Source organism: Brachyhypopomus gauderio, chromosome 1 (assembly GCF_052324685.1).
Source record: "Brachyhypopomus gauderio isolate BG-103 chromosome 1, BGAUD_0.2, whole genome shotgun sequence".
Taxonomy (NCBI): Eukaryota; Metazoa; Chordata; class Actinopteri; order Gymnotiformes; family Hypopomidae; genus Brachyhypopomus; species Brachyhypopomus gauderio.
The window spans coordinates 46456293-46469135 of NC_135211.1; the positions used below are offsets into that span (position 1 = coordinate 46456293).

A 12843-nucleotide genomic window follows, 5' to 3' on the forward strand; every position below is an offset into this window, starting at 1 on the left:
CATGTGCTGCAGGCCTACGACATCATAAAGATCTGTGACACAATCAACGACGGAACTTCAGCTGACCAATTACACGCTGGCAGAACATTCCACAGATTCAGCAGGACCCAGAAGGATGGGGGGGGGGGGGGGGTGTGCAGGGGAGAATTGTGGGTAAGATGGGTGTGTGTGGACAGGAACATGAAGAGGCACCCATCTGCTCCATGACCTCACCAGATCTGCCTGGCAGATGCGGAAAGACCTGCCAAGCAATTAGTAGCACCAGTTGATTTCTTCAGAACCGTCTCCTAAGGGCCAACACAGCTGGGGCCTCTAAAATGTGTGTTAGCATGTGTGTGTGTGTGTGTGAGTTAGAGAGAGAGAGAGAGAGAGAGAGAGAGAGAGAGAGAGAGAGAGAGAGAGAGAGAGAGAGAGAGAGAGAGAGAGAGAGAGAGAGAGAGCGAGAACAAGGGCAAGCTATTGTGCTCACTCTCGGATTTCTAGTGCAAGGTTGAAAAAAGGCTACAGACTAATAGCACCCTTGCTCACTTGCTCACTTCCTCACTACCCCTACTCCACATTTATCAGTTGGTGGGAAGTCGGGAGCGTGCTAACGTGAGCTGACATGAGCAGAAAACTGCTCAAAGCCTTCTTCTTCTTCTTCTTCTTCTTATCCGCTTCTCCTCTGCCAGAATCCTGTGGCAGGCTACTTGTGGGGCCCACAGGACCCCGTTCAGGACACCGCTCGCCCAATACTTTCATTTCCAGTATCTTTACGGTTTCAAGGAAAAGTAACTACTACCACCACCCCAACACACGTACACAACAGCTCCATACCTGTGCTGTATTTCACAGGTATTTCACAGGTAAATATTAAGAAAAAGTGCCTAAATACTTTGCTGGCTTTGGGCTGTTTTCCTAATCCTTACTGAAAGTGATGGAAGATACACCACTATACATGACGCACTAGGACCAGATACCCCAGAAATCACTCCAGAGGGAGAAAGAGACAGAGCAGCATATGTATGAGTCAGAGACAGAGAGAAAGAATAAGACAGGAAGAGAGAGACAAAGCAGGAAAGAATGAGAGAGAGAGAGACAGAGAAGGAAAGAAAAGGAGAGACACAGAGAGAGGGAGAGGGAGACAGCTTATCGGACACTGTGCAGTGCCGTCAAGAGGATCAGAGTTGAGATGTCAGATCAAAGAGGCGCATCTCCACATCACCCCTCCTCTCTCTCCCTCTATTTAATAAGGAAAAAAACCCCTCTTAGGCTCCTAGAAGGCTTTTCAGAAAAGGACCACGGGCATCACCGCTGCATCTCAGCTTTGCTTAAAGGTGTTGAGGATTCATCGCTAGCATCTACTCATGATTAGTAACGGTGTGACCACTGAACCAATGACGGCTGCTCTTGAAAAGCTTCAACACTAGCAAATTGTGTTTACTGTGGTCCATTAAGGCCATTTAAACACATTCAAGAATGTTCTCTTGTCCTCCAAAAATATCCTCCTAACGTCCGTCTATTTGGTTTCACTCCTAAAAGATGTAGCAAAGCGTGGCGATAGTAATACCATCAGTTGTTTTTAGTTTTACTGATAACAGGGTCCTGTGGCCTGTAATTCTCGATAACATCCATAAAACATACGGTAACACTTCATAAGCCAAAAGCAAACCACCTCCCTCGGGAACCAGGATGACCCCAGGAAGCAGATTCCATGACAGGAACCTGGTCTGAGCACTATACAAGCAGAACGTGCAATTATCTACAGTTAGTCAAAAAAAAACAACAACAACAACAACATAAGCCAAACATTGTGTTTTAAAACATCAAAAGTTATCCTGGATCCTAGGTTGTCCAGAAATACATCCAGTCATATCACTGCACGAGTCGCCCACACTGTTTATAAAAAGGATTCTGCATGTATTGACTTAGACAGCAATATGTTTTAAAGGGAGGTCATTCCGTCACAGCCTGTCTGATTAGCGCAACCTGGAAATGGCTGCCTTGCAAAACCATCTCCTAGTAAAAACTCAGTACGAAAGAAAATATTGAATTATTTAGACATGACTCATTCTGCAGTTATGAATGATTTAGAGGAAAAGAAAGCTAAAACTACAACAGCCCTACATTTTTCTCATCTTTAAAATAAATCAAATGAGATTTTTGCATAAACCATACATCAGTTTTATCTTAACAGGCTGTAAATTGTTGGCATCCTGAAGTTCAGTTCAGGCTGAGATGTTTAGCATAAACTCAAGAACTGAGTGATTAGGCCGTCTTCCCAAAGCCAAGAGCAAACGCTTAGCAATGAACACAACGTTTGATTTATTTACTCAGGTTTTACTAAATCAGAGAACTTCAAGCTTTGCCTGAACTACTATAATTCAGAAAGCCGACCTTAAATCAGCTTTCTCTGGAACTAATGCTGACCAATGCACCAGAAACGCACAATTTGAAATTTATCATATAAAATTGTGAAATGTTAAATAGTAAATTATTCCCAGTATGCCATGATAATCCATGGCCTATTAACGTAGTAGCATATACAGTAGCATATTCTGTCTTACCTACAGATACCAAAATCCCTAAATATTTTGAACTCGACAAACCTTGTGTTAATACTGATGCTGAGACTGAAAACCCCTGTGAAACAACATAATGTAAGACTTCATAAACTACACAAACATTATAGTCACCAAAAAAAAGCAAAATGTCCTTAAAGCTTATTTAAAAAATTAAATAAACAGATTCATACAATTATAATTAAATAGTTGAAAATACTTTAGACTTTAGATTTTATTCTTTTTAAAATGTATAATGTAATAAATGTTGTTAATTTGACAAATATGCCTGTAGAGAAAATGTTTCTCTTTATATATATATATAAGCGATCTAATTAAAATAACTCCTAAGAATTTGCATTCGTGGTGATAATTGAATACTCTTGATTTAAGAGTTCCCAAATAAATGACACAACCTGCGCTCGCGACACAAATGACGGACGCTCTCGGTGACGCGCTCGGTGAGCCGTGGCGCGAACGTAAAGCGCGTACACACAGAAAAAGTTACAAGGTGACCATCGGGTTTGCAACTTGACTTTCGCCTTCGTGCCGATAACACCGATTTAACTCTTATCCTAGCGAGACCTCGGTCTTTTTTGAAGGCCTTTTTAACTTCATATGGCCTGTTTGTTGGCACACTACGCAACACGCTGTCCAGACGACAGAGCCGTGAGGCGAGGGTGATGGACTCTTAAGTGATCGAACATGAAGTCTTGGGTGATAAGAGGGCTTCAATTACCACACCACAGAAGACCCTCGCTCAATTATTCATCACGGACACGGTTCACTGCACATAAAACGTTGAGCAGATTAAAATAACTCACTAGCTAGCAAAAGGAAACGCGTGACGGAAACTAAAGGTGTTATTATTAATGCAGAGAATTTAGACAACTATAAGCAAATAGGGGGTTCATTACATAAATGTATAAAGCAGTAATTATGCCTGCAGGGTTGACATATGTCCACGTTCAGCCTACATATCGGAGGTAATTAAGCTGTCGTTAAAAGGCCGAATAGAATGAAAAAATCATACATGTTACAAAAAACTTAAATTGTTACAATATTTATACCACCTTAAATTTCAGTATACTACAAAAAAATCTAAAAATCTTTAAGTAGTTAAAATAAATGATGTCTACAAGACATAAAGGCAGGTGGGGTGTGTGTGTGTGTGTGTGTGTGTGTGTGTGTGTGTGTGTCAGGACACCAAACGAACGCCCCTTTATTCTGTTTCTGCGCGTGATTCCTGCAGCTCGTGCAGCCGCGGCCAAGCGTGGCTAAGACCTCTCCTGATTGCTCCCCAAGTGCAAATCTTTTTCTTTTCCTTTATTTTTGCACAAAACGATCCTGTGATCAAACGTTAATAACGCGGAGGCTCGCGTACTAATATTTACATTACACATGTTTAATTGTGAATAAGACAGTAAATGTAAAGGCTATATCCAATAATCATACACGAAGTAAGACTAACGTGTAAAAAGCCACAGCTAAATCAAAGCATTGATTCGTTGTAAACACTACATATGAATATTACAATAGTTAAGTGTCAACGCCGAAAACGAAAGACTTCCTAAAATAGGATGAGTGATTTCAGTGCCACATAGCTCCGCTCTAAGAGACAGTAATTACGTGTTTCGTCAACGTGACCTATTTTAGACCACCGGATTACGCTTCCGAGAACACCAATAAAAGAAGAAAAATAAGTCTTCATACATTTTAGAAGAACTGTATAAGACAATATTAAAATGTAAAAAAAAAACAACAAAAAACAAAACTAGAGTCTAAAACTAATACGAAATTCGATGTACTTCCATAAACCTTATTACACAATGGCGGTGAAAAACGTCAATTTTGTAAATCGCATTTAAGCAATTATTATAGGGCTCATTATACAAAAATTCTATGACAAATAGCCGCTCCGTCCCTGTGTCAAACATGGGGATATTTTTTTTAATTTACCAACGCATGATGCAAAGACACAATAAACACAAATTGCAACGGTGTAACATCAAGGGTCGTTTAAAGAAGCAACTGCTTAGCTGGCCTTGGCTGGAAAAGGTGCCCGGCGCACACGGAGCCCCTCTCGCGCTCCCTAACCTGCGGCTCCGTGCACGACGTTCAAGAACGAAGCGTCTCCGCGGCGCGCGGGCGCTCGTCGGGCCAGCCTGTGATTGGCCAGCCGCGCTGACAGCTCTGCCGTTGATTGCAGGATCGCAAGCCCCACCCCCTTCAGTCCAGCGCGAGGACCATTCATAAACTAAACAACTCCTGCGCTCGCTGCTGAGTCTGGACAACCGCGCGCGAGGGTGAGACGGTACGTTTTCGCGCGCGTGAGTGAGGGAGATGACATAACGACTCGACGCGTAGCTGAGGTGGTCTCGAGCACGAGCGCTGCACACACGTCTCGCGCTCTCAGCTCGACCTGGACGTTACGTCGCATCTCTCTCCGTTTCCTCCTTCAAGTTGACGTCTATCCGCTGTGGGCGCAAACTTTCTCTACTCTTTTCTTCTCCTGCTCGGAGGTCTGCCTCTGGCGGTACCGGTAAGCATTGGATCCCTCGGCGTACTGCGAAACCCCGGTGTACAGCCCGGACCTCTGCCCGAACATGATCGCCACGCAGGCCAAGCTGGTTTATCAGCTGAACAAGTACTACAACGAGCGATGCCAGACGCGCAAAGCCGCCATCGCCAAGACCATCCGCGAGGTGTGCAAGGTGGTGTCGGACGTGCTGAAGGAGGTGGAGGTCCAAGAGCCTCGTTTCATCAGCTCCCTCAGCGAGATCGAGGCGCGCTACGAGGGCATGGAGGTCATTTCTCCCAACGAGTTCGAGGTGGTGCTCTACCTCAACCAGATGGGGGTCTTCAACTTCGTGGACGACGGATCCCTGCCCGGCTGCGCGGTGCTGAAGCTGAGCGACGGCCGCAAGCGCAGCATGTCGCTGTGGGTGGAGTTCATCACGGCCTCCGGGTACCTCTCGGCCCGGAAGATCCGCTCGCGGTTCCAAACCCTCGTGGCCCAGGCCGTGGACAAATGCAGCTACCGCGACGTGGTTAAGATGGTGGCGGACACGAGTGAAGTAAAACTGCGCATCCGGGAGAGGTACGTGGTGCAGATTACGCCCGCCTTCAAGTGCACGGGGATCTGGCCCAGGAGCGCGGCGCAGTGGCCTATGCCCCACATACCGTGGCCCGGGCCGAACCGAGTCGCAGAAGTAAAGGCCGAGGGCTTCAACCTCCTTTCTAAAGAGTGTTACTCACTAACCGGGAAACAGAGCTCGGCGGAGAGCGACGCCTGGGTCTTGCAGTTCGCCGAAGCCGAGAACAGACTCCTGATGTCGGGCTGCAGGAAGAAATGTCTGTCCATCCTCAAGACTTTGCGTGACCGTCACCTCGAACTGCCCGGACAGCCGCTTAACAACTACCACATGAAAACCCTCTTACTGTACGAGTGCGAGAAACACCCGAGGGAGACCGACTGGGACGAGTCCTGTCTCGGGGACCGACTCAACGGTATTTTGCTGCAGCTCATCTCGTGTTTGCAGTGTCGGCGCTGCCCTCATTATTTCCTCCCGAATTTGGACCTGTTTCAAGGGAAGCCGCACTCGGCCCTGGAGTCCGCGGCGAAACAGACGTGGAGACTGGCTAGAGAAATCCTCACGAACGCCAAAAGTTTGGACAAATTGTAAAATTACGTGACGAAAACGTGGACATGTTTTGACTTGCAGCGTCATTCGGTTTTTAAATCGCATCACTTAAAAGTGGAGACTGCTGTTCTCTAAAGCACGGAGACAAAGAAGGAAAAATAACACAAACATTAAAACCTTTGTCAAGATGCAAACGGGACATTTTGCCAGAGAGAAAAATGAAGGTACCTTTTAACATAATGTAATGACTTTCTTGTTTGTTCTAATTGTTTCACAAAGTGAAAAAAATTATTTAAATACATGCAGAATATCGTTAATTGCAAAATTAAAAATGTAGCGTGCCAAGTTTAACTTTTTTCCATTATGTGATCTAAAAATGAAATGTTAATAAAATCGAAAGAAAATAAAACTGAAACTTGGCATCTGTCATTCCTGAAAATGAGTGAACATTAAGAGCATTTGCATTAAAATCTAAAGTATCATTAATCTCCGAATGAAGCTATTACATATAGCAGAAAAGCATGCATATATTTTATATATAGGGCTATGATTTATTTTTGCCTCATAGCGTTGCAGCTATTTCAACGCATTATCTACATTTAGTATAAAGTAAATTGATCTCATCCAAATTACTATTGAAACAAATATTCAGTCCAACAAGATGCGATAAAAAGTCAAGTAAAAGTGGCCTTCACCACGAAGGCAAAACTTTCTGTACGGCGCGGCCTGTTGCTTAAGGCGCCGCGGTATCGCGAACCTTAATGCAAATAAATAATAAGAAAAGAAATATGGAGTAAAATTTAAATTGCATAAACGTTTGCGTAAAACACAAGAAGGACGTAAACTCACGACGTCGCAGACTAACGGTGTCCGATTAAGCACGGACGTTTCTATGAGCAGAAAGCCAAAACGCGAGAGAGCACACTGAATATAAACAAGAACTTTTAAACAGCAGACCGCGACTGTATTTTCAACTGTTTTAAAATATGGTTTGGAAGAGCAAATCTAATAATAGTTAAATAAAGATGTAAAATTTAAGAATTTGGAATATCTGATTAAATTAATTAATTTCAAATGAAGGCAAGTGGTGAATGACAAATTATTATTATTATTATTTGCCAATAAAGCGCTATTATTATTATTATTATTATTGCTATTATTATCAAACATTATTATGATTATTATTATTATTATTATTATTATTAATAATAATAATAACAAAGGCTGGCTTCTTAATGCATTTTAAATGGACAAAAGAGTGACAAACATGCTGCTAAATATTTATTATAAAGATTACACAAAACTATATGAGCAATAATCTAACTTCAGCATATACAAATCGCCTGTGAACTTGAAAGGAAACCATGCTCGTGAATAAGCGATAAAACAGCAATAGGATATCCAGTGTAAGGACTAGTTACAGTCCCAGTGCAAAGCACGAGCCAACGCACGAGTCCAATCACGCGCAGCACAGTAAGTTAGTAACAATAGCATTTCAGCTCCAAACGGGTCTATGTAAACTGGCTGTTGCCATTCTCGAATAAGACATCAAATGACAATCATAATTAACGTTGTGTTGGCCTCGACTCCACGTGTTGTTACGAGTAAGGCAGAAACACTTTTAAAACGCCTTAGGCGGGAAACGGAGGCGTGTCCAGCTACCAGAGTCGGAGCGTTTGCAGCACACGCGCTCCAACCTGATAAGACCTCATCTTATTCAAAAAGCTCATGCATAATTTATACTTGAAAAGAAACAAATTGTTTAGACCAGCCACACAACACAACAAGAAATAATTGTACACCAAGGCCCTGCGTGTGCATGTGTTTCGTTTTGTTTCTCCTCTAAATGTTTTAACCGAGAATACGTGTGTGTGTGTGTGTGGGGGGGGCGCACTGGTGCTCGTGCACTTTTGAAGCAATTTTTAATTGTAGTTTCACATTGGAGATGTGACATTTGGGGGAGTCCCGAATCAATGAGGTGGTGCGCTGCCTCTTACCTTGGGATCGATTTTCTTAAAGCTGGGTTCTTCTTCGTCCACTTCGAAATAGAGCTCGGCGGACGTGATGGAGAGCGTGCCCTTCACCACGAGGGCAGGCGCCACCAGCTGAGCGCTCGTGCTTAGGTTCACTGGGCCTGCGAGGCAGCGGACACAGAGGCGATCAGATGAGGGTGTGAGTGTGTGTGAGTGGGTGCGAGTGTGTGCGTGAGTGTATTTGTGAGTGTGTGCGTGAGTGTGTGTTCTCTATCTTCCCTATCTTATCGAAAACGACCATTTCAAAAGGCGACAGTGTGTTGTTTAAGTAAACTTATAAAATCAACAGGGCACATATTCATTTTCGGATCGACTTTCTCCGGATTTAATAAGTCTGTAACAATGCATTTAAAAGCGCCCTTGAGCTAAAATAATACTCAGGATAATCAAAATGAATCTTCGACTAAATATGAAGTTAAGACAGCGAAAGACCTAACGTCAGAACAAAACTTTAACTCTTGCTCGCATGAATTATTTATCATTTTAAGCTATTCTATAATAATGACATTTCTAGGACTTCTCCATTTTATTATACATAAACATGACAATACTGTAGCTATTCTTATGTCATTAGATTACGACTCAAACCCCAAAATATCAGTTTTTCTTTGTTTTGTTTTTTGTTTGTTTGGTGTTTTAATACACATAGCCTATTTGATCTTATTGAAACTATCCACGGAACAGTAATCTTACAGGAATCATAAACGAGGGCAAAACGACGCGTCTACTCGTCAAGGAAACAAAGTCAGCTTAGTCAGAAAGCAAAATCGGCTGTCAGTCAGCGGGCATTGATTGCGGGGTTTGGTGAGCTGAGTTTAATCTCTCATCAATCTTAATTTATGCCAGGACGACAATGCGCGGCTCGCTGGGGGAGTGTGTCGCTCCCCGGACCCGTTCTCCACGTGTGCTAACGCATTGTGTGTGCAGATGTGCCGTGGCTGTCAGGCGCACAGGCGCGCTCTGCCTGATTTCCCCAAGCACCCTTCCGTCAGAAATAGATGGCATAAACAGATATGTTCATTTGCCAGGCGCTCGTGCCCTCGGTGCATTAGCATGTAATCCGTATGAGAAATTATTTTTCTCCCTCTCTCTCTCTCGCTTTCTCGATCTCTCTGGCCTTTACACACACGCGCGCTACAGACGTTCAGTTACACCTGGACGAAACTGCTGTCGATGATGGGAATCTCGAGTCGAATACGACTGAAACACTTAATTTCAGAAAGCATGTCAGTTTATTAGCTGGCTACCCGCTTAATCCCTCTGATATCTGCAATAATTAAGAAGCTCGCGTATTTTTAATTGCACACTGCGCAGAGAGGAGCGAGACTGGAATCCTATTAGCCATAGTTTTAACTTGGAAGCAAAACGTAAGGGGCCATTTGCATGGTTTATCCGCATATGTCGACACTAAATGGATTAAAACCAAATTAGGCAGGGCAAATGAACACGTTATCTACTAATTAACGATTATATGGAGGATAAACCGGTACAGACTTAGGTTTGTGGCATCTGAACTTGTACACACAAGTAATATTTTATAAATCACGCAGATATATAGGCTACCTGTCTATAAGAAGCGTAGTAAAATATTCTCCTCAAAGCGCAATAAAATACACAGACGAAGTCACACAATACAAGAAGTAACAGGAGCAAGGGACTGTCTTCAATACGAGCAGGTAAAGGACAACGCACGGAGATAACGGGTCGCATTAGCGGGCTTCTTAACGAACCCAAACGACCCATTTACCGTTAGAGAATTGGGAATAATTCATGTTTACCTATGTATATTGATTATTTTCAGGCAAATCTAAAATTCGAAATGTTATTTCGTAAAGTTAATTAACAAATACATCAATCTAAAACTTAAAAGTTTACCTCATAAATTGCATAAATATTTAAGACTTCGCATAAGCAGTGGTAGTAATAGTAATAGTCCTATTTTAAAGTAGCCAACTTAAAAAAAAAAAAAAAAAAAACCGAAATCATTTTTTGTTTTGTTTTTTTTTTCTTTTCTTTATTGTTCACCCTTTAAGTTGGAGGCGAGTCCCGAACCCGCGGGATGAGAGGGCGGTAATGAGGGAGGCTGTCGGGGGTAATGGTGGGCGCTGGGGGTGTGATCCGCTCATTAACGGCGGGACACCGTCATTCAGCGGCCTCGAGCACCGCACGCGCTGCCAACCGGGCAGAACGAGGGAGAGAAGGGAGGAGGAGGAGAGATGAGCGCGTGATCGGGCCGGTGTGACCCGGATGAGCGGCGTCGTTACCTGTTAGGTTCTCAAAGTCCTTCTCCTCCAGCGAGGACACCGTGTCGTCGTCCCCGTCCAACGGACTCTCGCTCTCCGCGTTCTGGTTGGCCAGCGCCTGGTTCCGGATGGACTGCTGTCCCTTCAGAATGTCCTCCTCGGGAGCTGAGACAACGAACGGATGCTTTGATTTATTTTCTTTCGTGTTTGTTTCACACGCACAGCTGCGTTTCTAACTTTTGTCTGATGTAATTTGTCTTGACGTGAGTAGATAACGCAAGTAAATACGAAAATAAAGTTTAAAATATTCGCTGCTCTGCTATAAAAATATATATATAATGATTTGTAATTTAAAATACATATTTTTGCACGTTAGCTACATTTATGATTTTGAGCAATATATTACGTGGCAACATAGGACTAAAAAAATAACCAATGAAATAACACGATGGAATTTACTCAGGAGAAAACGGTAAAGTAAAACCAGTTATGCTTTATGTATTTATGTAAAAATGGAAAAGTGATAAGTAAGAAATAAATACAAAAAGAAAGCAAGAAATCTGAATTGTTACAATATGGCTAGTTAAATCCTGATGTAACCTACATGAGATATAATTTCAGATATTTTAAAGAGAAAAAATTACAAATTATGAACACAACCAAGCAATATGTTTTCCACTTGACCCAACCACAGTAATTTCAAAAGCAAAAAAAAAAAAACGTTTTCCACTTTGTGCCTTTCACCTTTTTTGGTTAGTTTTTGGTTAATTGTTTGTTCTTATTTAGTGTTTGATTTTAATTACTCTCCACATCACATGAAAACAGGTTCTGATTAAACTAAAGTCCTGAGCTGGGGTAGCGTCCTGTTCCACATGCACAGAACCCCGGACAGACAGAACCCCGGACAGACAGAACCCGCGACAGACAGAACCCGCGACAGACAGAACCCGCGACAGACAGAACCCGCGACAGACAGAACCCGGGACAGACAGAACCCGGGACAGACAGAACCCCAGACAGACAGAACCCCAGACAGACAGAACCCCAGACAGACAGAACCCCGGAGGCCCCTGCGGCTCTCTGGCCCCTTTTGATTTCAACTGTACTTGACTGGAGGTTCCGCACAGATTATTTAAGTAAAACGGTAATCTGTAAACATTTACTGAAGACTGCGTTCCCCAGCGCCTCTGAAGCCAGCTTTCAGCACTAGCACTGCCAATCCTTCATCGACATAAACACAGAAAATGTGACAATGCAGCTTCCCCACTAGGGCCCTATGTAGTGTGCACTTCGTAGGGACCAGAGGAGTCTTACCCGGTCCATTTCAGCAGCAGAGCTTGAGACCTGTGACCTCTGCCCTCCCGCTCCCCAAATACATCACCTGAGGGTTTTTTTTTTTGCATTTGCATGTGGAGTGAGAAGCCCGGGCCCTCGTTATAAATAGACCCCTGATCCGTCAGAAATGTGCAGCAGAGAAACGTCTTGTCATGGAAAGTATGCTGCCGCATTGATATTTAGAATGTTCTTCCTGTAATTAAGTCTCCCTGGAGAATTCGTAGTTAGCAGTGGTGAAATCACTCCCAGCTTCCTAATACAGACCACATGCTTGTTCACACCAGACAAAGTGGACACAGGGATCTGAGAGGAGGGGCAGGCTAACGCTAGCCACACCACTGGATAAGACAACATAGGGCCTGAAGCAGAGAAACCAACACCAACCCCAACACATCCACTCCTGCGCCCTTTCACCCAAATAGCACTCGCTTTTTTAGATAATAAATACAATACAAAACAAAAAAAACACCTAGTTTTGGGGGGCGTTTCCCATAGTCCCATTTCAGACATCAGTAAACAACAAGAACCGAGCGAGGACGTAGCGGTTCCTGCGGAGTGAAGCTAGCTTGCGGAAGCTATGCTGCACGCTCGGGAGAGCTTACACTAAATGAGCAGCCAAGCCAGAAGCTGGCCTCACACACCGGGCGGCAGAAAAGCCATCGCAAAACTCGGGCATAAGCCGCAGCTGACAAACACAGCAGCTCACGCAGAGAATCGCCCGCACACAGCGGCCCTGCCTCAACGCCCCATTCACGAAGGCATATGCAAATCCCCCCCCCCCCCCCCCCCCCCCGTCCACACACTTTTCACTCCTGCTTCCCCTTTTTCCGAGTGCGTTGAAAAACGCTCATTTACATGCGGCTGTGGGCCGGCAGCGAGGGGCAGGCCAATTAAATTGTCAGAATTAACAGATTTGTTTTTAACAAGAGCACAGCCAAGAGTGAAGTCACGAGGTGCTTATTGATCACAGGAACAGAGACATTAGTCTTCAGGTATTTACTCTCCCTCTCTCCCTGTGCCACTCTCCTCCAGCTCCGCGGCCCCCCGC

The 12843-nt window shown here is 43.8% G+C and overlaps 2 protein-coding genes across 2 annotated transcripts in view; one reads left to right on the forward strand and one right to left on the reverse strand.

Moving 5' to 3' along the window:
* The window catches only part of lrba (LPS-responsive vesicle trafficking, beach and anchor containing), a 184498-nt gene that overhangs the window by 61581 nt on the left and 110074 nt on the right, over nt 1-12843 (reverse strand). The window contains 2 exon segments of the mRNA XM_076996609.1: nt 8182-8318; nt 10482-10625. Coding sequence (XP_076852724.1) covers nt 8182-8318; nt 10482-10625 — 281 coding nt within the window.
* On the forward strand, nt 4810-6591 carry mab21l2 (mab-21-like 2). Its single transcript, XM_077016246.1, has one exon. It carries the CDS (start codon nt 5147-5149, stop codon nt 6224-6226), a length of 1080 nt encoding a protein of 359 aa, XP_076872361.1. The 5' UTR covers nt 4810-5146; the 3' UTR covers nt 6227-6591.

What these genes read in the sequence shown, in the direction of transcription:
- mab21l2 (XM_077016246.1), top strand. Translation starts at nt 5,147, where the DNA reads ATGATCGCCACGCAGGCCAAGCTGGTTTATCAGCTGAACAAGTACTAC.